The 25,130-nt window shown below is 41.0% G+C and overlaps 1 protein-coding gene across 2 annotated transcripts in view; it reads right to left on the bottom strand.

Moving 5' to 3' along the window:
• SLC12A2 (solute carrier family 12 member 2) overlaps nt 1-24,317 on the bottom strand; it is a 54,517-nt gene extending 30,200 nt beyond the window's left edge. For both annotated transcript variants that reach the window (XM_071455083.1, XM_071455084.1), the window contains exons 1-7: nt 23,470-24,317; nt 7,743-7,862; nt 6,637-6,712; nt 6,009-6,104; nt 4,232-4,371; nt 3,366-3,476; nt 386-494 (exon numbers count right to left, since the gene is read on the bottom strand). In XM_071455083.1, coding sequence (XP_071311184.1) covers nt 386-494; nt 3,366-3,476; nt 4,232-4,371; nt 6,009-6,104; nt 6,637-6,712; nt 7,743-7,862; nt 23,470-23,970 — 1,153 coding nt within the window. In that variant the 5' untranslated portion in view covers nt 23,971-24,317. The remainder of the gene's footprint in view (nt 1-385; nt 495-3,365; nt 3,477-4,231; nt 4,372-6,008; nt 6,105-6,636; nt 6,713-7,742; nt 7,863-23,469) is intronic.
• Between the last annotated feature and the right edge of the window lie 813 nt (nt 24,318-25,130).

Raw genomic sequence — 25,130 nt, 5'->3', positions numbered from 1 at the left:
ACATGGAAGCTGAAGTATGAACCCATTCCAGCCACTATCAGACCAGTAAAAAAGCTGACAGTCACGGGACCTTCTTAAAACTAAATGTAGAACATTTAAGCCCTAATTCATCACTTCAACTCAAAGTCAAGACAGTAAACTTAAGCAGATTTAAACGTTAAATGTAAAAAATACTTACAGTATAATCCAGCTTTTTAAAATTTAATATATATTCAATATTAAGCAATACTCAAGTTTTGACCCAGCTGCAGAAGTTACAAGAAACCAGGAAAAGTCTCCACAGTTAAAAAGGACTGTAAGATACACTAGATGTTTCATTTAATAATAGCAGCTTATTTTGCAAAGGAAGGAATTGTTTACCATACTGTAAACTGTTCCAACATACCATTGTAACCAAAGAAACCTTTGGGCTTCTTGCTCTCCAGAGGAATAAATGTTCCTATGACAAAGTCTCCAATAGCAAGAATGAGGATCACCAGCAGGACTATCTGTGCCTGAAACACAATGACTGCTGTCAGACAGGAGAACTTGTTCTTTTCATAGTATCAAGTGCTGTGCTATAAAATGTAAATGTTTACTTGATTCCAAATTCAGCTTCACCTTCTCAGCATGTTCTCTGCAAAAAAATGAGGAAAGCTGGAGAGAACTTGTACAAGGATTTTTAATTACGAAATAGGAATAATTTCCAAGTTTTATGCCTAATCAAAAAGGCTTATTATGACTAAATGCCTCAAATTATACTTCTAGACACAAAATGCTTAAAAGAACTAATTTCTCTATATATAAGCCTTCCAGAAGGAATGCATTTGAGGAGATTCAAGAAATTTACATGAAAATGGCCAAATGCAACACAAATGCTACTACTTTATTAGCCATGGTCATCCTTTGTCTTATACTTTAGTATGTGGTATTTTCTAAAAATTTTAATACATCCAGAATGAAACAGCTCTTGTTTCCTATTTTATGCAAGGAAATAGTTTACTTTGCTACATTCCCATGTTCTCAATCCTTACTAAGGAAATTAAATTGCAAACTGCAACAATTACTTGTTAATTCCTAATTTTGACACTTCTTTTATTACAACCTAGATTTTTAGTCACTTTTTGGCAGAACTATTATAAACCATACAAGTTGAACAAGAAGTACGTTAAACCATCCCACACCTCTAAAGTGTGTACAAAGATAAATCTAGGTACTGTAAGGATGGTTCAGGTCCTCCATTTAAATAAGCAATCCCACTGCTGTTATCTTTTTGGGTGGTTTCATTCCTTAGAAAGAATGCCAGTAGCTTGGGGAAAGCTATTCACAGACCTTTTTCAGGCCTAGGATCAGGAGCTAATATGCAGTATCACTGTGGCATTGTTCATGCCTACAAAACAAAGTTTTCAGTTCACACAGCCTCTCAGGAAAACAGGGTGGGACTGTGATAAACACAGCAAAATGGGCTGGAGCAGATTTAAAAGTCCACCTGAAGGAAAACAGTTTGTGCCCTTATTTATTTAAATCTTTGTAAAGCCTCAAAAATAGGTGAAAGGTGTGAGGATACAGCTGGGTGCTTACAGAAGTCTTCTGTAAGACAGAAACATAAACACATGAAGTTATCACAGAGCAATTGCCGCAAGTGGAGTTTTCCAGTAACTAACTAGGCTTCTCCCTGAAGCTAGGGATGTTTGCTGAGTATCTTACTCAAATTCCAAAGTCTGAAAGAATGGGCTTCTAAGACTTCAACACAAGGAGCTGAGCAGTAAACACCACAAACTCTATAAAAAGCCATTTTTTAAAGCAAATTTCCTAGAATCAATCACAGTCTCTCCTCAATTTTACATCTGGTTCAAAGGCATTATTATAGATTTCCCTGCTCCATTTTCTCTAAGACACGGCCAAGGCACAGGAGAACACCACAGATCAAGATGGAGACACTGGTGTTTTGCTATGCTGAGTTCTGTTAGCCCACATGAAATGCTTGTTTGAAAGGTTCAGTTGCCAATCATTGCTCCCACTTGCCTCCTTCCATGACAGAGAAACCAAGTCTTGACTTTTACATTGAGAACAGGACTTTTGAAAGCTACCCCTAAAATAAGGATGGCACTGCAGTAATTGCATAATACCACATTTCAGGTTTGATGTAGAAACATTAAAGAAGGGTATTTTCATGCAAACTATTGTTATATAAATGCTCATACTAAGCAGCAAAATGAAGATACTACCTGTGACTTCAAGTGGCAGCACCCAGAGGATTATTAACAATAATTCCCTCAAAACAGTTCAGAATAAGAAGGTCAGCACTGTTTGCAGTTGGGTGTATAGAGAGCATCACAAATTCAAGTTATAGACAGTGAAGGGCTACTTGAGAAAGGTAAACAGTTTCTACACAAGTTCAATTTAGAAGTTCATGCCCAAGTCAATTTCTGTAAGTTTCTTTTCTCCCCAGTAGATCTCAGCAATGCACTCGATCTTCACTCACTTCTTCTAGGATCCCTATTTCTTGGAAGCAACAATGATAAAAAAACCCCTCTCATTTTTATTATAAATAGCATCATCTTCTTGATGAAGGAGCACAAGAAACTTACAACACTTCATGAGGAGGTTCCTTCAGCTGCCTCTCAGTCAAGAAAATAGGAGCTATTGTGATATAAATATAAGTTGGGAATGAAGCCCCACTGAGAGGCTCTCCTCCATTTTTTTTGAGCAAATTAAGGATAGATATTCATAAAAAGCCTACAAGGTGCAGGAAACAGAGAGCAAGCTACAGTGCCTCAAAATGCCAAGCAGAAAACTGGTAAGGCAGAAGAGCTTCTCTGGTAAGATCTCTTCAGTCAGAGCTGGCCTAAGACTGAGGTTTCCCCTCCTACAGATCATCACCACCAATGTTCAACACCTTTTTCTCCATGCTGTGAATGCATCCCACTGTCTGGCTGTGAAAATCAAACCAGAAGAGAATGAAAGAGAAGGGAAGCCAGCCCTGTGTGTTTCATCCTCAGAATTTGCCTAAAGTTCACAGTAAGGGAAAATTCCCATGCTGAAGTTCTTACCTTCTCTTGTGCTGCAACTGCCCAGAAGAGGGAAATACCATTAATCTATTTGACAACATCATTAAGAGTGGATTATGCTGGAGTTTAGGTTCTCATAGATGCTTAAGCTTCCAGTGAAGTGGTTTAAGATTTGAAAATCTTAAGATTTTGTTTAGAGCTGCACATGCTTGTGCCAGACCAAGAGCTACTGCATAAAAATTAAACTGACTTCTAACACACAATCATGCAATACTGAATACACTAAAAATAAATCAGAAAGCTAAGGTACAAAAAATGGAATCAGAATTATGAAGCAGAGAATTAAAAAAAAAAAAAAAGATGGGAGTTCCTTACTTTTGCTTCCCACTCCATTCCTGCAATGGAAATGCCCAGCAGTATAACCACTGTGATAGCCCCTATGATTCTGATATCGTTCATTTCATCGATCATCAATGTTCCATTTTCCTAACAAAACAAACAAAAAATACACAGTCATGTACTTCATCAGGTAAATGCCTTCCCTAAAACAACAGCATTCTATTCACTGTAATTTATTAGTAGTTAACCTGCACACCACAAATTTATTGATTGTAAGTTCCCTTTAAGGATACAAATAATTTGGGTTTTGCCTTGTTTTTAAATCAATGAATCTTCCAAATGGAAACGATTACAGCTGTTCAGCCTGGAGAAAAGGGAGCTCAGAGAGACCTTACTGCCATCACTCAATATTTAAAGGGGGCTTAAAAGAAAGATGGGAACAGACTTTTGGATAGGGCTTGTGGTGACAGAACAAGGAGTAATGGTTTTAAAGAAAAAAAGAAATATTTTGCAGTGAGGGTGGGAAGGCCCTGGCACAGGGTGCCCAGAGAAGCTGGGGCTGCCCCTGGATCCTTGGAAGTGCCCAAGGCCAGGCTGGATGAGGCTTGGAGCACCCTGGGATAGTCAAAGGTGTCCCTGTCCATGGTAGGGAGTGGACTGGGTGGTCTTTAGGGTCCCTTTCAACTCAAACCATTCTTAATTCTACCTGGTTGGGGGATGGACCAGGTGACCTTGAAATGTCTCTTCCAAACCACACTGTTTTATGATCAGAAGAATCAAAAACCAAGTATAATCTTTAACTTTACATGTAAAGTATACACTTTATACAGTCAAACATTCTATATGAGGTGTAAAACTTTATAGATGAAGTATAATCAATACAGGCACTGTCCTCCATGTACCTTGAGTAACTCGACAACAGTCTCTGCAAAACCAACGACATACATTGCCACTGCCACAGCATTGGCAAATGCAAAAATCAGACCTATGGCACCACCAAACTCCGGCCCCAGACTTCTGGAAATTAAGTAATATGCTCCTCCTGAAAGGAAAAAAACCAAAAAAACCAAATTACAAAATTACAAAAAAAAATCCTCTACATGATAGAGCTTATAACAGACAGTGATCAGCACTTTAACATTTACACAAGCCAGAATCTACTCACTCTTCATTCCCTGATGTATTAGAAAATAACCCTTAACTCAGTATTTTAGGGACACATGTGCTGAAGTTTCAGCAATGTATTTCAAGTTCTTAGGAAAAGAGACCAGGTGGAAATAACCATAAATGATGCACCACATCATATTAATGCGTATTAGGTATGCAACCAGTTCTATGGTTAAAAAACAGCAGAACACAAGCTGCAGTATAGCTGGGCTTTTTACTTCAAACTGCTCAAAGCAGTTTGACTTGTGCAGTCAAGATTAAGGAACTGGCAAAGCAGATTGCAATAAACCCACAAAAGTTCCAAACTTCCAAGACCTGCTTCTAAAAGCTCTGCTGTCAAATGAATTTTCTGCCCTCCAATGGGACTCTCAAGAGCCTGTTCTTTGTACTTTTGAGCTGGACAAGAACAACAAATCCCACATGACAAATGAAAATCTGAGTATCTGGAGTATTACAGGAAGGTAAAGTTTAGAAAATGTGGCAAAGGCTTATTCCTCAAAACTAAGGTTAAGCTCTCTAGAAGCAACAAAATCCTCCAGATCCAGTCTGAAATAAATAACTGAGTGCATGTTAAAAATCTGCAACAGAAAATGCTTAATTTCACTGCATTAGACTTCTTGGAAGTGGAAATCCTATATATGTACCCAGCTTGGCTATATTCTGTATTTCTTATGTAGCATTAAAAAAATCTTACTGTAATATAACATCTTCATAGGAACAATTGTTCCTATTAAATTCTACAGTTCTTGCAATTCAGGACTTCAAATTTTCTAATGAAGAACTATTTTTCAAGAGTGACTTAAAAAAAGAAAAGAAGATGTACAGATGGGAAAACCTGATATAAACAATAGAATTAAAAAAATAGAAGGGCATTCAGAAACTAAGCTTGACATAATGCTAACACTCATAGCTGATTTTTCCCATTGAGTCTGTTTACTTTGTGATCATGAGGCTTTTCTCTTCATTCTTAATCTTAATGAAGATAGTTTTACAACCTCCTACTTTAATTCCACCACATTTTTTCCTAGTAGCAGTCTGGTAATGTCACGAAGCAAGCAGATCGTGTCAGAGGCACCAACCATTTCCAAAAATAGCTGACACCACCACATAAACCATGGAAGAGAATGAAAACCATCACCCTCAGGAAAGCTGGAGCTAACAGAGTTTGGAGAGTTACTTGGGTGAAGGTTTATTTCAGGACATGAACACATATGAAGACACTCTTAACCAACCAGTGCAGCTCAGGAGAATATTAAGATCCTTTTCATAGCTGGATATGTAGCCTTACAAATGTTTGTATTACAAAAATCTACACCAATATTTTTTTTTTTTTACAGCACAAAAGCAAGGTACTAGTTCAAATGTAATTAGTAGGCTCCCTACTGAGTTTTTGTTAATTACGTGACTGTTTAATCACACACAGGACACAAGGAAGGCTTTGCTCCTCAGCAACATTCAAGTGTGCACTCCAGAGTGAGGAAAGCTTTAAAAACTTCATGAAAATAGCATTACCTCCTCTTACAAACCCATTTGTGGCTATTGCTGAAGTAGACAGTCCTGTAATAGTTGTCACAACAGTGGCCATTCCAATAACCAAGACAGAGAGACCTTTTGGGAAAAGAGATGAAAACACTGTAAGCCCTGCAGTATTAAAGAGTACAAGCCTTCAACTTAATTTCATTTAAATACTCAAGTCTTGCAAGTAGAACACAAATTTACTTTCAAGCAAAAGGTTTCCTCTTTCCCCGTAAGGATAAAAATAAAATTGGGCAAAGATTCTCTTTAACCAGCAAGGTAAGAGCTGTATTCTACAGATCAATCCAACACTTAGGTTAAGCCTTTGAAAAGATTTGCTTATATACTACACAGTCTATATGCAGAGTTTAATAATTAGAGATCAAAAGTTTATCTCTACAGTTCACTGAAGATTTATAAATGTCAATTTTGAAATACTTGCCTTGTACCCAAATGAAGAAGCCTAAGTAACTGGTTGAAGTTTTTGATAAGATAAATTACCATAAAAATTAGCAATATTAAGGTAATTTCCTATTCCTGTTTAAAGTAAAAGCTCAGGATCAACATCTCTAGTGGATCACATTTGAAAGTCACTGAAATAAAATTACAGCATTAGTATCCATACCTATCCCAGCTTGTCCTACAATCCATGATAGTCTGATGAAGAGCATCACACCCCAAATATTTAACATACATCGTACCTAGGATAAAGCAGAAATATAACATGGATTAGTTCTTATATCTGCAGTCATTTACATTAATTCTTCCTTTCAGTTTTTACTGTTCTTGAAATTATCTTGCTGCATTTCCTCACCACTTTTAAAATTATTTCACAAGAATATGATGTTATCATAAAAGTTTAAGTTTGGTTAAAAAAAAAAGGGACTTAAATATGATTAAAAATTACTACCTTAAACACAGAGTTAAGAGTAGTTCAATACCTGACACTTACAGTATGCCATAAGCAAACAATAATAATAATTTAGACCCTAACCTTAGGATCCAAAATTCACACTACAGAAAAAATGACTTAAAATAAGACAGAAGTCTATAATGATTGTGAGGTCAAAAACCCCAGTTTGCATGTCCCACAAGCCTCTCTCTGTCTCTCAAAAAAAAAAAAATGCACTAAAGCAACACCCTACTAAATAACTTACTCTTCTTAAAAGAACAAAAGCCCTACTGCAAGTTTGCATTTCTGTAACCTTTGTATCTCGAAACACATCTGCACAATAACAGGATGGAGAGGTGTGCATGTTTTTTTTAATTCTAGTATTTACAACTCTTAGGTCTCAATAAAAATAGTTTGCTTTGTTCAGAATTAAGACAGGAGACTAAAAACAGATCTTGGGTCTCTCTCTTCCCTAAAGAGTAATATATCAATCCTACAAAAAAGGAGATAACCTCTCCAAACCACAGAAGTACAGCATGCATTTTTCTACTACAGTATATTTTTCCTTCCTGGAAATCATGCAATGTAAAAACTCCTAAAACCTGCGGTAAGAAACCGTAAGCCCTTAAGAACTTAAAGCCCTGAAGTATTTATTGACTTAAAACTCAGTTGAAATAGGAGCAACCCTTCATAAAATTATGGCATTTATCACACCTCTCATACACGTAATCTTTATACTACACTATCACAATGCCTGTCAACAAAGGAGGTGGTTGGAAAGATTTGTAAGAATAGATCAGCACCTGTAAAAAAACTGAAGAGCCATATGCCAAACTTACCAGCACACCTTTTATCCAGCCAAACTTGACTACCCCTTTGCTGTCAGGTGTGTAAGCAGCAGCTGCATCCCCAGCTGGTGTGCCTTCCTCACCATTTGCGTATCCATCCTCAAAGGGCTCCTTTGAAAAGACAAAAAAAGTTTGTGTTTTGGGTGACTGACAGAGCAAAGTGGGCATGTGAAACTAATCTTGTAAAAAAAAAAAAAAAACAAAAAAACCCCCATCTTACTTGTGTAAACAGAAAAATAAACAGAAAGACATGGCAGAAGTTTTGAATTGCTCCTTTATGTCCCTTGCATGATGCACATCTCGGATTTAAAGGAATGTAAAACAAACTTACGAGAGCAAACCATTAACAGCCAGTGTGGTAAATATAATTAAGAATTAGCCCCAGATCCCTAAAAAAAGTCAAACACCTGGTCTGTAGAAAAAGACCTGGAAGATTTCAAATGCACAAGAAATTTTACTTCTTAATCTGAAAGCACAGGCTGCTCTACCACAAGTTACTGTCTCTGCTGTAGCACTTCCTGTTGTTCAGGCGTAGCTGTCATTTGATCAATTTTTCAGGAAATAAATTATTCATTTCCCTGCAAACTATTCTACTACTCTTTGTAAGGTGATGCTGCCAGAAAGAAGGATGGGAGATCGGCATTTCAGGGAAAAGGAGGGAAGAGAAGTCTCTTCCCAAACACTGCTCTCCAGTTAAATGGGAAGGATCACAGATAGAGAAAACATCAGCCCCACGGACAAAGGCCAACTTATGTCTCTTATTTACAATTCAACTCCCAACTTCAAAAATGCAGAAAACCTCAACTTTAAACATAAATTGAAAATATACGTGTATACACACACATATATGCTTGCTTAATAGGCAATTTTGTTTTGCCAAGCCAGGCAAGCACCAGAACATTTAAACTCAAACATTTCCTACACTTGCTGTGAGAAAGCAAGAAGCGCTCTAAGTAGTTTATCCAAGGCAACAAGTATTAAGAGTGGATACAGTAAAAAGACCCTGAACAACATTCAACAAACGAGCTCAAGCAGCATACTGTGAAGCAGCCTGCATCCCAGGGCTTAGAAAACATTTTAACAATTAGAGATTCAATCCCAATAAGGTAAAGGGCAAAACCCACATTTGCTAAGTAAGACACAAAACAGAATGGACACAAATAAGGCTTCTAAGCGTATGCAGGGAAAGACTAATAAAGATTAGGGTGAGGCATTTTACCAAATTCTTTCTACTCTTGATTCATTAGTACCAGATATATCCTTAGCACAGGGTTCAGAGGAAATATTTCTAAACCTGTCAGTTATGAAGGGTGTCATCCATATGCTCTTATTATCAGCAGTAAACATACAAACCAGATTTTTAAAAACAGATTATGTCAACCTTATCCCAAGGTCAGTAGCACAGATTCATTACAGTGCTCCTCTCACTGATGTGGAATTATGAAATTCTCATAGAAACAGATACACCTGCACATCTGGTGATCCTGTAAGGCACAAGCCTTCCACTGTTATGCAGAATCATGATCAGTTTCCAGATCATTACCTTTAACAGTTTACTCTCTTAAAGAGCACATTATATTGCCTCCTGAAGGGATTACAATTTAAAAAAAAAAGACACCTTATGTGTTATATATATAAAATATTTTTTTTTTGTGTGTGTATATATGTATTATATACACTAAACAGAGGACAAGTAGAAACCTGACCAGGAGGTACCCAGTTTGCTGAACTGCAGCTTTCCTGGATAGAACTAATGGTTGCAAATCTTGGGAGATTTGCACAGCCTTTGACCAGATGAATCTATTGATTGCTGATTATTTGTATTCAGGCACTCAAGCCAAATCAAGTAGTGGCACATAATCATTTAGAGTGGTAAGAAGAACAGTGAGGACCAAAAAGAGAATTACAATGCTGCTACATTTCAGAAATGCTGGCCTGCCTGAACCAGAACTAAGAAGACATCTACTCAAGCCTGAGGTTCATGCCAGAAGAGGATGAGCTGACCACCTACCCTGCTCCAATAGCTTAGAAGTGCAGAACAAAATATAAAAATCCCTCTAAGCATAAATGTATCCCTTTATGACTTCTTTCAGAAGTGGGGAGGAAACAGAGAGAAAAAAGATGCATTAAAACAAGGGGCAGATTATAAACATGTTCATCACTATGCCAAAACCTCCCATCAAGCATGAGACAGTACAACCACTTATTACTGGTTCATATAAAACCCATTCTAATTCCTCACAGAAAACCACCACATTATACTTGGAACACACTCTATTTTAAACCATTACATAAAAGAAGTCACATCCAAATTATCTAAACAATTTTTAAGCTTTGGCCAAAAAAACTTGCCAACGTTAGATAACATCTTCTGCTATTACAACAACACGCATCATGTCTGTAATAAGAAATAACAAAAATTGCTCTCTGAGAAGACTGGTCAGGGAGGATCAAGGAACAGTAGGAGGAATCTTTATCTTCATGTCTTTAAAATAGTGAAATGCGAATGAAGTGGTTAATGCCTTTTTTTTTTTTTTTTTGAACAAGCTTGGAGCTTGTTTGCTGCAAGTTCAGGTTTGGTAAGATGGTGGAGAAATCTCTTTGTATCTGGTCTAAGAAAGGATCACATAGTTCATCATGTGAGCATGGTGGACTAAGTATTGGTAAAACCTGCACACATCACCAATGTGACCCCCAAAGGTCACCCCAAAACCCCAACCACCATGGGGCAGCTACACATTTTCCTGCAGTGCCCCAACAAGCCCATAGCTCAGCCTGTTGTGTGCTGGGGAGGAGATAGATAATGGGTCACAACTGGTATTCTGAGTTATCAGTTACCAGATCAGCTCCAAGATACTGCACACTGTGAACACAGGCGAGTTTTGTTCTGTATGTCTCGTCTCTCCACACTGTGCAATATTTCTTAGGAAAATATTTTGAGGCACAAGCAAAATGTAATAACCGAAAGGTTATTCCTGGTTATCAGTGCTGGTGGGTGCCCAATAAAGCAGCACTGAGAACAGATATTACAGAGTGTGGGCACAAAGGAATTTCACTCCAGAAGGCTCCAAGTTCAGCCCTCTAAGGCAATATTAAGAAAGAACCACTGTGGTCTCAGCTGTAAATCAAGCAGGCGTAGTATCCTTCATGCTCGTGTTCATGAGGAAACAATGCTTCTACTCAAGTCAGACACTGAATGGAAAAAACTGCCCTAGCACTATTTTAGAACAGCCAATACATGCACGATAAGATCTTCATAAACAGTAAAAAACACTAACACACTGTGGATTTGGAGGGGGTGTAACAAAAGGGGAAAGAAAAGGGGGTTCAGCATTTCAGAGCAGAAACAATCTTATTAACACAATTCTTAAAACAAAATAATCAGTCCAAAAATAGTAATGGTTATCATTTGCATTGTTAAGGGAAAAATAAGGTATGTTTACAAGCTGACAATTCTATCACACACTGACAGGACTTCAGACAAGAAACAGTTAATTTCTGCTCCTACACGGATAATCTACTATTTCATCTCCAGTGTTGGATCATAACAATAAGTTACTTGTGACAACTGTGAATAGCCTCCACATCTATTAGACATAGATTAGTAATGAGAAAATACTTGATATTTTGGTAGAGGAGATCTGAGGTTTGCCACAAACAGCCTATAATACACTGGTCCATCAAAAAGTTCAGTAAAAACTGCTTTATTTAAGAGTTCTTGACAGTGGTATATGTCATGCAGCATAATTTATTTATTTATTTTTTTTTTTTGGTGGTGAACTTATCTAAATCCCATCTTAATGGCAACATACTTGGGCTATGTTGCACCGTATGAGGTAATACCAGAATAAACACACATGAAGTCTTGTTTCTTTTCAAGAATCACAACTTGGAAGCCACAAGTAAAGGGCAGGACCACCAGCAAGTTTGTATGTAAGAGTGTTTTCTGGATCTCCAGGCAGATTGCTGTCACTGTGAACTGCCTGATTTGGTGTGCTCCAAGCAGTCACTGACTTCTTTAGCCAGTCCCTCCTGCTGTTATTAGTCCTGTGCAAAAACAGGAGGCCAGAGAAGCACCTCAGACTACAGCATTTGACTGCTTTTCCCATTCCTCACATTTAGCCAGCTACAGATTTAGCACATGCCACATAATATGAGGTTCTTCTCACACAATCTCCCTAGAAAGGCTTCACAAAAGCAGCTTCTTCTCATCTTGGCAGGACACAGCACTGAAGCTGGTTTCAATAGTTTATATTATCATAATGCTAAAAATCAAGAGCCTAATCTTTTCAAGCTGCAGCTTTTGCAAAGAAACATAAAAATGGCCCTCCACTCCATCTAGTCAAGCTGCTGACACTTAAAATTGCTTTGTCCCTGCTGCATTCTAAATTCTGATACTGTATCCTGATAATATAATACTTTATTCTGATTACCTACCTAAATTCTGATAATGAGCATAACTCTCTCATGCTTACTGAGAACAGAAAAAAAAAAATAAAGGGAGCTACCCTGAGAACCATCTTTGCCCAAAGAGAACTGACAGAACAATCCAGTGCTCTCACGCATCTGCTGCAGTCCTTCACTGTGGTTCACAACTCTGTTGCAACCTGTTCACCAGCCCTTGCAACCACAATTTCTTGTTTCCATCTCCCAAAGGTCAATTTTGTAGTCATTGCCATTTTAAGATGCTCCTTATTTTGTGGAAGGGAAGAAGCAGTAAAATGTATTGATCCAGATGCAGCTGACCATCTGTCTCAGAGGCAGAATCATTATTTGGAGGGATTATACTCCCATCTATCCCAACTCCAGTCCTGCACACTATTAAGACTATGGCTACAAAACCTATTTTTGCAGAATTAACACAGTTCAAAACATACATTAAAAAGGAGCTTATAAACATTTGGGTTTTTTTTTTCTTTCCTAACTAAAGGATACTTCAGCCAGAGCACAGATATAGTAAAAATGACAGAATAAAGAAAGCTACCAAGTTACATAAAAATTACTAGACATTTTGCCTCAAATGATGGTAACACTTCAAAGGATTTTTAAACACCACCAAAGATCTTTTCCTTTCAAGAGTAAATGAACTTTTGGACTCTAGCTCCCACCGCCTGTGACACTCCCAAGGAGCTGAATAAGAGACTTTAGAAGTGCTAAATGTATTTCATGCATAGAATAACTATGAATAATAGAATAATCCTGCTGCTATGGTGTTTACCTCTTATATAACAGAACTTTTGAAAACAGTCTGTACTGATACAAGTGTGATGCCGTCTGATAAAGAATAAATAATAAGCTAATAATAAAAATGCTGTCTGAAGGACACCAAGCCGTACCAAATGTATCTGTCCTTTAAACATTACTTTTGCAGCATGTTAATGTTTGTAATCGTAAAATTCCCAGTTTTTGTCTACAAGTCAGTTTGATAAGCTGTGTTTATCTTTTGCTGCTTTTATCTGCACAGTTGTGAAAGAGATCAAGAGGACTGAGCTTCCTTTCCAAAACACCTAAATCTCCACGGAATGGTTTTAATCATATTGTTGCCCAGGGACACCAGACAATCTTATGATAAGTCCTTTATCAAGAAAAGCCTTGAGTTTGGTTGCCTGAGATTCCAGAGTATTTCAGTACTTAAATACACAGGAAGGAATAGAAGTTTTCACCAGTCTTTGACTGAAGCTGGTGACACCCAGTACTGTTTGTAACCATTTTTTCAGGAAATCACTTCTCAAGAGAGGCTGAGATATTATTTCTAACTTTGCCCGTAAACTACAAATCACAGTGAGTTTTTAACACTAAACTTGGAAAACAGCTCTGCCAAGCCTGACAGTTTTCAAGTGGTTTTTATTCCTGTAAGGGAAACAAACAACTCCAAAGGGAGGAAGTACCACTGGTAATGACTTTTAAAAAAATCTTACTCTATGTAACATTCTCTTAAAGAACAATCTGACTGGTCAGTATTTTGTAAACTAGTCCTGCTCTGCTGGAAGAAGGATGGTGACAGGTATGGAAGCTAAGAACAACTCTCAACTAATGCCTTGTAACTGGCCTCATACTGATGACAGAGCAATGGAAGTGTAAATTCTAAAAGATGTAACAATCTGAATCTTTGGTATTCAAGACAGGGTTACCCCTCACTTAGAAACTGCTACTCAGAAAGGCCAGTATCTTCCAGAGAACACCTGGAGCAATTGACAGATTTCTGATTATTCATTAGTTAAAAAGAGTTAACCAAGCTAACGAAAAAGATTCAGAGGCTCAGGTTTTTCAGGAGTTAATGGGAAGCTTGACTGATCATCATTGCTCCCAGGGGGGAAGAAAACCCAGTCAGGTAGCACACAGAAAGGAAAACATGGCACAAAGACACTGTTCAAGACACCTCAGTCTGCCTAACACCTTCTTAGCACTTTCTTCAAAGAACTAATTCAAAAAATTAATACTATCAGGGAACAATGACTAGTCATTGCTGTTGACAGCCGTTTAGAAATTTCAGCAGTCGTATTAGGTATTTTACTACTTGGTTATAAAACAGGAATGAATTATAAATTCTATTAGCAAATCTGCCCTAATTCCCACCCTGGTGTCTTTACAGTCATAACTTAAAAAAGCCTACTAAGCCATTAAATGGCATCCAGAAGTTACCTAGAACAGCAGGAGATAAATTGCCCGGAAAAAACACAGATCTTAAAACTCGGGATTCCTTGGATTCAAACATGAACAGCTTACAAACACTGGTTACTCACCTCAGTCAAAGGAAATCCTTTGTAGGTTTGCAGCCAAGAGACCAAAACTTAAGTGCTTTGACTATATTACCTTCTCTACAATTATACATTAAAATATAGTAGCAAATGCCTTTGGCATCCACTTCCAGAGATTTTAAAAGAGATTGCATCAAACCGAACATTAATGTTATCTTAAGCTGAAATTAAAGAGTGTTGTACTGTGATTGCAGCAGAGCAATTTTAAATAGAAGAAATTTATAGTTGCAATTAACATGTCAACTGAAGGATTAGCTATGTGCTTCTGCCATCAGCTTGTATTTCTGTCTTGCACACTGCTTTTAATAGAGAAACATTAAACAGTGTGGTTTTTTTTAATGTGTGTGCATGTATATATTGTATCTATAATGACTTAAAAAGCCATTTTTACTTTAATTCTTTTAAAGGGATAATCATCCACTCATCCCCTAGCTCTTCCATGTAGTATGATGTATTAACTAAGTTAGCAAGATTTAATCAGGAAACTTACTCAAGCAATTGATTTCAGCTTAGTTGTAGATCTTTTCTTTCAAGGTGGTATACTTACAAATAAAGAGATCTGTTGATGAAGATTAGCACTAATTTAATGTCTTACTTGAACACAGCTTTCTTGACAAATCTCTAAGCTTATTACATGAAGGCTGCATCTCTCTGAAGCAGTTTTGACATGTGATAAAGCAGCAAAGTCTTGCTGACATCTACAGGTATGCAAGACCAGTATCCTATCAGAAATATAAATAATATTTGCTTTTCCCCCATAGCATAAACATTAATTAAAGAATGAGAGCACTCTGCAAAATAAAGAAAACTTCCCCACATCTTTACATCTTGATTCATACATCCCTCCGAAACAAAGGAGGGTATGAAAATTCTGGGCAAGCTGATCATGAAAATTAGAAACAAACAAGAAAAGGCCTTTGTTCAGTAGTTTTGCATTTGGGAAAAACCAAATGCTTATGGTCTGCACTACCAGAAATTTTGTAGTTAAAATAAGGCCTTCCTGCCAAAAAAACAAACTTTCCCCAAAAAAAGCCCAAATTTCCTTTTCCAGTCTCTGCAGTTCTGGTTAACAGAAAGCTGCAGGAGGCATGACTTCCTGCACAAGTGTAGGGGCAACCAACCCCTTCAGTTCAAGGGAAAGAAATGCATGCAGTCTACTCCACACCTCAAGAATGCACCTTCATTTCTGCACTGATGTGTACGACCCTTCCCAGAACCACCACTGCACCCTGAATGATCTGCAGAAGTAATTACTCCTTACTGTGCACTGAGTGCAATATTTCCTTTGGATATCCACTGTCCTGGAAGGAGTAACCACACTTCACAGGAAAAGTGGATCCCACGCTCTGAACACGGGTAGTTTTCACATGAGTATCTGACACACAGAAGCCTGATATGCTCCAGAATGAAGCAGATGCAGCACTTGATTGCAAAAGAGCTGAAGTAAATCCAATTAGGAAGCCTCCTGCAGAGAGGCTTAGCATACTCAAGTGTAGTCCAAGAAATACAATGTTCTGCTGTTAAGTACAAAAGAGAATCCATTTCAGTCTTGTCAAGAAGTTGTTTGGGACACATCAGGTTTCCGAGTCATCACAGTTTAGCTCCAGCAGCCCAGCCCCGAGCAGCCACTCACTCGTTCTTCCACCAGCAGGACTGGGGAGAGAACTAAAGGGTAAAAACTCACAGGTTGAGTTGAAGACAGTTCAACGGGGAAAGCAAAAGCCACACACACAGAAGCAAACCAAACCAAGGAATTAATGCCCTGCTTCCCATGGCTGGGCAGCCCCCTCCAGGAGAGCAGGGTCCCATCACATCCCGGTGACTTGGGAAGAAAAACAGCGTCACTCCCAATGTCCCCTTCCTCCTTCTCCCCCCACTTTTTATACTGGGAACGTTGTCACCTGGCCTGGAACATCCCTTGGGTCAATCTGGGTCACTGCCCTGGTTGTGTCCCCTGCCATGCACCCCCAGCCTCCTCACCAGTGTGGCCACAGGAGGAGGAGCAGGAAAGGCCTTGGCTTTGTGCGGGTCATGCCCAGCAAAAAGAAAAACATTTCTGAATTACCAACCCTGTGTCCAGCACAGATCCAAAACAGAATCCCACACCAGCTACTGGGAAGGAAATAAACTCTACCTCAGCCAAAACCAGCACACAAGTCATCTCCGCCCCAAAACTAAGGTTAATTTGAGGCATTCTTGCTCTTAACAGCTTTTGGTTTTCATCTACTTCTGCAAAACACGGTGCACTTTCTATTCAAGAAATAGAAAGCAGCAGCAGCAATAGTAAAACCCTAATAAAACATCCCATTTCTATAAAAAGTCTAGCTCCAATGTAGTAAGTTCCTGAAAAATTACATTTTACCTGTTGGCTTACAACAGACTAAAGAGCCCATTGAAGTAATCCTAAAAAAATCTTTTAAAAGTACCACCTGAATTTTTAATGTCATCTTCTGAATGCAGCTACAGCACAGCCCTGAGCCAGAAGTGAGCAGGGCTGGTATGTTCACACAGAAAAGTACTCACTGGCACAGCACCACATTTCAGCCAAAGTTGCCAAATTGCTTACTCTTCAGAAGCAGTATTACTCAGAATAGTCCTAGGAGTCTCTGCCATGCAGACTGACAGACCAAGTTGGGTAGCATCACAGTTCCTTCACAGCTGGAACAGACAGAGCTATTTTCTTTGAATTTAAAAAAAAACCCAAACAACTGAATCATCTGAAGCAGGAGCAGTGGATTCAAAGAAGGGAAGTTAACTAACAAAATGCAGATGCAAGAGATAATCCCTCTTATTAAAACTGTAATTTTTTAGAATTTCTTTACTCTTTTTGTCACCTTATCCTTTAATCAGTCACGTTTACAAGGCACAGACAATACATCCAAGGTTATTTTTTATGCATAAATAAAGTGTCAGTAAGTTTGTCAGGTATAATCAGTAGGGTGAAGTGCAGAAATAAATCAAAGACCATTCTGGATTTAAACTGTAAAAACTGGACAGCTCCCAAAATTCTGAAAGGCAAATAATTTGAAGTCAACTAATTAAGAAAATTCTTAATTGAGACCAATGACCATAGTGTGATTGCTATTACCTATACCAAGAAGTGGGGAAAATGGGTTTGGGGTTGCTCATGAATGAGTATTATATGAGGCTTTAGGAAAAAATCTGAAGTATTCAATAGAAGATGTAGTACAGTGGTTTAAAATTACTTCAAGATACTGATCTTGCCAAGCTCCTCCCCTACAAAAATGTTCTTGAATGGAAATCATTTGACATCTAATCAAGTACAGTACCAAAAGAGAAAAAAGTTAATATGAAGATGAATTCTGCAGCCTTCCTCTTTAACCAGCTCTGAAACAGTGCACTGGGAGTGGGACACTTTTTTGTAGTGTTAATAAAGAGAAAAAAAGGAAGTATGAATTTCATCTTTATATCACTATTGAAGTTTTACTCTGTGCTATACACATTATTTGTACATTAGCACATGTATATAAAATTTTGAAGCAAATTAATATACTTTTATTAGGAGTGCACACTCAAAACTTTTTTACTGATGCCTGTGTGCAGTGAAAAGACTGTGGAGAACCCCTAAGTATTGGATCAGGGAACTGAATCATCACATGCAGCACAAGATTTTGCAGCAGAGGGGGTGTAGGCTTTCTGTAAACCAGATCAGATCTGTATCAGATCCAACTAAGACCTGTGACAGCAAAAAGTTCACTCCTTTCAGCAGCAGTCCACACTTGTGCTGTGAGCCACATAAGCTGCTAAAGGTTCAGCTACTTCCAGCTTCCCTAGGACATGGGGGAAAAAAAAAAAGTAATAAGAACAACATTAGCAGTTTGCTGAACACAGGTCATGTTTTTTAGCATTCCATGGGTATTCTGGACTAAAGACTTATCAAAGATTCAAGAGAAACAAGCATCAAGAAACATAAAACCACAAATTATACATGATCTGTATAAAATACAACCCCTGGAACTCCAATATTATTTACTGCAAACAGAGCGGTACACTCATTTTTTCCTTGATAAAAATAGTTGTGCTTAAGTGGGGCATCAGTGTAAGTAAAGTGAGGATTCTTGACACAGGCTGAAAAAGCATAAAAACATTCCTCTGCACGGTGCAAGTAAAGCCTGAGTACAGGTGCATTAAGGTCACTGCTGTTTAAAACTGATGAAAGAACAGTTACCAATTATAGGCTTCTGGGACACACAACAGCACTGAGACCAAGACTAAGAGAGCTTCCCTTGTTTAATTTTAGTACAGTGAACTTCAGAAATAAGATTCAAATTCTGCTCGCATGTATGAGGGACAGCAAGAAGGAAATGTAATTTAAATTAAAAATAACAGGGACTGAAGAAAGAAACAGACCTCCAGACTGTAGACAAGATTCAGCAAGGTGGTGCAATAAAAACCATCTGCAAGAGGGTCCCAATCTTCTGTGAGAGGGAAAGAAGGACCTCTTAAATACAGACCTTACATAACAGGGTCAGCTTGCTTGATATCCTACAATCTTTTAGCCTTTTATGCATCTTTAGCTGAATTCTGCTTTTATTACAGGCTAAGCGAACATAAACCACAAATGGAAAGAAAATACAACTAAACAAATATTAGAGATGCAGCAGTTGTTCAACATTCTCAAGACAGAAAACATTTTTGTTAGAAAGCAGTGCCATACACAGACCTTTTCACTGTGCTTATGTTAAACATTTGAAGTCGTCAGGTCAGAGGAATAATTGCAGCGTTTGAGAAAATACTTAACAAAGCCTGAAAGACAACTGAAAACAATTACAGTCATCCCACTGGAGTAAAAACAAACAAAAACCCCCTCAATTTGTATCAGGACTACCAGTAATTGCTTTTTTTCTTACACTTGTCTCCAAATTCAAATGACAGGTGCACAGATTTTTGTGTGGGAGGAAGCAAAGCACACTTGTGTTTTTAAATACCTTGGGATTTCTTTTTGTTTTGATTAATAACTTGATCCTGATGGGGATGGGGTGGAGGTGGTGTAGGGATCTTCCTCTGAGATCAGCACCTTACCCTGTCAGTGCTCCCGGTGAGTATTTAACAAACAGCAGAGCAGAGCTGCCAGCAGAGGGCTTGGTTCACACCACATCCACTCAGCACAGCTGCGAGGGACTGCACAAAGATCAAATCAGAACCACTCATACACAGCTAGATCTAGTCTTAAAGGAAAAAAAAAAATAATAATAACCTCCCCAAATCACTCAATGCTATACAGAAAAATCCTAAATTATTTCAGCGGGTTACAGTGTGCAGGGCTGAATACCCTAACAGTACACACTTGTCAGAACAGTAAGGTGTGTGATGTTATGACATGGTATTGATAAAGTGAGGGGCACAAAGGCATGTGCAGTATTTCTACAGGCTGTATCTTTGTGTACAGATGTAGCTGACCCAAGAAAAGCTGTAAGACAGGCAAAAAAAAAAAAATTAAGAAAAGAACACTTTTAATCTTCCCATGGTCTGAAGACAGATCCCCCTCAAGAGGGCAGGGGACACCAGTGTAAGAAAAACCTGCATGACATGGTATACTGACTTCCCTCCCACTTCTTTGCTAATAAACACCCTCTCACCTCAACATCTACGGAGACCAGAGCTCCTGCAACACATTCTCTTTACAGGACAGCAACTGCAACAGCATCACCAAGTTCTCTCTGTCATCTCTCTGAAGCAGAGAGAAATCAACACGTACCAACTGGGTAAGGAGCAGATTGACCACCTTAGTTATCTGCAGTCAATGACATGCTAAGGCAAGACCCCTCACCTGGAGTTTAATATGATCAACCAAGACCAGTGTTATGCAATTCATCCACCTCAGAGTGCTCCAGCATCACCCAGCTGTGTTTCCACAGCCAGTCTCAAGAACAATCCCTTTCCTATGAGAAAAGCCACTGCTGGAATGACCACACAAAGACCCATCCCAGCAGGACTGCAGGACAAACCCTTTGGAAATGGGACCCCTCCAGTACAACGTGTGTGTCTTCCCCAAACAGTCACTCTTCTTCCAACACTGCTTTTCTGTGAGAACAGAATCAGTAGAAGTGTTAGATGAAGCTTCTAAACAAAGCTAAAGGAAAAGAAAAAAAAATCTGTTCTATATTGGGCACTGGCATTGACAATGCTCCAACGTTGCCTCACATTTATCCACTTATTAAAAGCAAAGGGAATAGCAGGACCTCTTAACTGCTGGATAAAATAGCTGCATTCAAAGCAGTGAACCATACCGGCTTTGGATCCAGTCTTTACACAAAGTATCTGCCGCTCCTGATGCACCGGGTCAAGATCAGAGGCACAACAATAGGCTGTGCAAACTTTATTGTAAGGGTGCTAGGATGTACCAGCTGCCTTGCACAGACGTGCTGTACCTGATAAACTGGTACAGAACCCACAGCTAAAGAGCAAGGTTAATTGTTCAAGCTGCTTTCCCAAATGCACACGGCACTACCCAACAGTAGAGACCTGCTAGTCAGCGGGAACTGAAGTCACTCTGAGAACGGAGACAAAAAAGCCCCCTGGCAACAGTAAAACAAAAAAAAAAAAAGCACAACAGCTTTGAGAACATCTTCCATATAAAAGCACAAAACCATCTTGATTTAAAAGTTATCAGGGCTCTGTGTTCGCAAACCAAGTACATAATCAGAGATGGGATGTACTTCATAATCCCCTGAGATTGACATGAGATTGCCAGGAATGTAGGTATCCAACGCTATTAGCATGCACAACACACCCCTATTATTATTAAAAGCTTTTCCGTTCACAGCTTTCACTGGAAAGTGTTTTGCTAAGTTGGAAGCAAAAATAAATGGCTTCTCTACTTCTTATAAGCCTAAGTAGCTGCTAACACCTTAATTGCGTTGGACATTAAACATCCTGCAACAGAAAACTTGAGTTTCTCCACTGAACTTCAACTTAAAATTCTGAAGTTTATATTGTGACCTTTTAAAAAATTAATACTTAATATCAAAGGCAACCGAAATTCCATATTCCACCCCAACATTTATTTAATGGGAGGAGGGGCACAAGCAGACGGGGCATGTCTTTAAAAAAAGAAGTATCTTCACATGTACATCTATCCACACTGCAGAACGAATTAATGACACTTAAGAAATTAATAATTTGACTTAATTAATGCTCACTATGAAACTGTTTTGATAATGATCCTGTAATTAGGTTGTCTACCACTCCTCTATGCCACAGACTACAAAGAAAATTCCTTGCCATAAATTTCTTCTTAATAAAGAAATTACAATTTTAGAAATTGTAGCTCCAGAATATGTTGTATTCTGCACTGAAATATCTTAATGGTACCAAAGAGCTTTCCACAGTGCTGCAATGCACTGAAAATGCCATGTGCTAACCTTAGAAATTTGAGAAATGTTCTGCTTACAACGCTGAGTATCCAACACCTGGTCGTCCCATCATGGACCAGGAGTCAGAAATTTGGGGGAGCAAGAGGACAGAAAACCAACGTGGTTTCACATGTACTACATGAGCACATACATGTGTTTTATTTATAGTTTACCCAGCTCCAAACACATAGCAGTAATTGTCAATTTCGATTTCATACTAACTTAGAATCAGACCACAGATCATCATTTGGCTCCATCAAAACGGGACCTGGAAGGCAGGAGTAATTTGCAGTGGTGGTTAGTAATTAAAATCTGACATCTTATCTCAGATGTCACAAACAAGTATCTTTGCAATACACCAACCAGTTATTTCTATTGGAACAATTCCACAGTCAGTGTCAAAAATACACTTAAAGGATCACCAACAGTCCCTAAAAAAACCCCAAACTCCACATATCAGTGCTGATGCACCGAGCAGCCTAATAAAATGGTGTGAAACAAGTAAATCCGGAAAGAACACACCTTTCCTCATGGAACTTCACCTATGAGGAGTGAAAAGTGGGATGCAAAAAAAAAAGTTCTGGAAACAAAATATTCACTTCCTTGGAATGTGGTCCCTGTGTTTCTTTATTTCCCTAAACCCAGCAGAAAGACCCCACTCAAAACACAGGCTCCTGAGCACAGCCATACACCAATTTTCAAACTGTGAGGAAAACAGCACTGCAAGAGCTTAATGTTTATCTGGAGTTAGTTTAGTGATGATAGCTTAAAAAAAAAAAAAAAAAACAAAACGTCTAGGAAATTAATTCTATGTTCAGCTAAAGCTGGTCTTCTAGCCAAGCCAGCCTGCAATGCAAAGAAGGCTCTCACTGTCAACTCGTCTCAAATAACACACGGACTCGTAGTCCAAAATAGAAAAAAAGCTTCAGACGCACAGCTCCGAAATTTTTCAAGCCTTGACGGCGGCGCAGGAGGCACCGAGCAGCCCTGGGAGGGCTCGCTCAGGATCTGTGCCTGTGCAGATCCAGCAGCATCCGATCCCGATCCCATCGGGTCCAGCGGGCTCTGCCTCGGCGCCGCAGGGACAAACCTACCAAAAGCCGCTACCAAAGCAAGCGCATCCTTATTTATTTACTTTTTTTTTTTTTTTCAGCGTCTCTACCAAATGTTTTCACTTCCCTTCCCAGACTGATTCCCACGGCGAGCCCCCGAATCAATACCCTATCCAAATCAGTACCCTATCTGCTGGAGGCGATTTGGAAGTGGAAAACCTGTAAGAGATCCCCGCTCGCTGACGGGGGAAACAGACCTACGGCTCTAAACACCTCTCCCACTGGGCGACCATCTCCCAAAAGCACGTGTGTGTGGGGGGATGGATACCACTGCGTCACGAAAAGACAAAAAAAATATATATATAACAGAACTGAGACGCAAGCTATGCACCCGCGCTATTTGCGCCTGCTCGAGGCTCGGTGAGCTTTCGGCTTTTTCTTTTTTTTTTTTTTTTTTTTAAGCTTTTCTGCCGACACACTTCGAGAAACCGCCGCACCCCCGGCGCCGGGGGAGCCCGGGGGCCGCTCTCACCTTGTCCAGCTCATCGTGCAGCTCGGCCAGGCTGGGCCGGAGCAGCTTCTCGCCCAGGTCGGCGGCCGTGTGCCGGTAGTGGTCGATACGGGGCACGGCGTCCATGGTGTTGTGGCCGAAGGTGCGCAGGTAGTAGGTGTTGGTATGGGTATCATAGTAGTAGTGGTGGTGCCCGCCCGAGTGCAGGCTGCCCTCGCTCATCACCGTGTCGCCGCCGTTCTGGACGCCGCTCACGTTGCCGCCCTCCGAGCTGCCTCCCCCGGGCTCGCCGGGGCTCTCGCCGCCGGCCGAGGGGTCCACGAAGTTCACCCGAAACCTGCCCTTGGCTTCCTCGCCTCCCTTACCCGCCACGCCGATGTCCCCGCATGACTTGCGGGGCCCCTCGGCCACCAGGTCCACCTGGAAGCGGCTCTGGCTCGGCGTGGGACCCAGCGGCTTGCCCAGCGCATCCTTGGAGCCCTCATCCCCCGCGGACCCCGCTGCCAGATCCTTGCCCTCCATGCCTTCCCCTCGCTCTGCGGCCGCCACTGCTCCGAACGCCCCTCCCGGCCGGCGGCCCCGCTGCTTTAAGCGGCCGAACAGCGCCCCGGGGCTGCCGCAGACAAGGCGCCGCGCCCCGCCCCCGCCGCAGCGCCAGGTGACGGTGCCTCCGGTCCCTCCGCCCGATCCCGCTCTGCCCAGGCAGGAGCGCGGTCGCTTCCTCAGCTGGCGCGGCGGGAGGGATGCGGGGGGAAAAAAGCCGGCAGCGCCGCGCAGGCTCCGCCCGCTCCCGGCTGCGGCGGAGGGGGCGGCGGGAGCGCGTCCCCGGCGGGGCGGCGGCGGCTCCTCCCGCCCGCACTATGGCGGCCCCGCCGCATCCGCCCCGCGGCGCCGCTGGGAGGAGCGGGGGGGGGGGGGCCGCACCGCGATCCCGCCCGGCACAGCCCCGCCGGCCGCCGCCACGTCTCGCGAGAGGAGCGTGGGGGCGCTCGGAACCGCGCGGTGCCTCACAGAGCCCGGACCCCTCGGGAGCCCCCGAGACCCCTCAGGCACCCGCCCGGTCCATCACACAGCCCCGGACTTCGCATACACACCCCCAGATCCCCTCAGACACCCCCGGAGCCCTCACGCACCCCTGACCTCCCATGCACACCCCCAGATACCCTCAGACACTCCCGGAGCGTTCACACACGGCCCCGGGCTTCGCATGTACACCCCCAGGTCCCCTGAGACACCCCCGGAGCCCTCACGCACCGCGGACCTCGCATGCACATCCCCAGATCCCCTCAGACACCCCCGGAGCCCTCACGCACCCCTGACCTCCCATACATACCCCCAGATCCCCTGAGACACCCCCGGAGCGTTCACACACAGCCCCGGACTTCCCATGCACACCCCAGATCCCCTCAGTTCCCCCTCCAGTCCCTCACACGTACTGTCGGACTGATAGACATCGCCAGATCTCCTCAGAAATCCCTTGATCCATTACACACACACACACAAACACACACACACACCCGGACCTCTCACACACTCCCTGGGCCCCTTGTAGATACCCCCGGTTCCCCTCACACACACCCCCAGAGCTCTCACATACTTTGGTGCCTCACACAGCCCCTTGGACCCCTCATGTACCCCTAGATCGCCTCGCATCCCTCCTGTTGCTCACACACACACCCTGG

The sequence above is a fragment of the Agelaius tricolor genome, unplaced genomic scaffold, assembly GCF_023055355.1.
Source record: "Agelaius tricolor isolate 1412-34295 unplaced genomic scaffold, bAgeTri1.0.p SCAF_44, whole genome shotgun sequence".
Taxonomy (NCBI): Eukaryota; Metazoa; Chordata; class Aves; order Passeriformes; family Icteridae; genus Agelaius; species Agelaius tricolor.
This window is presented reverse-complemented; position numbering and strand designations above follow the sequence as displayed.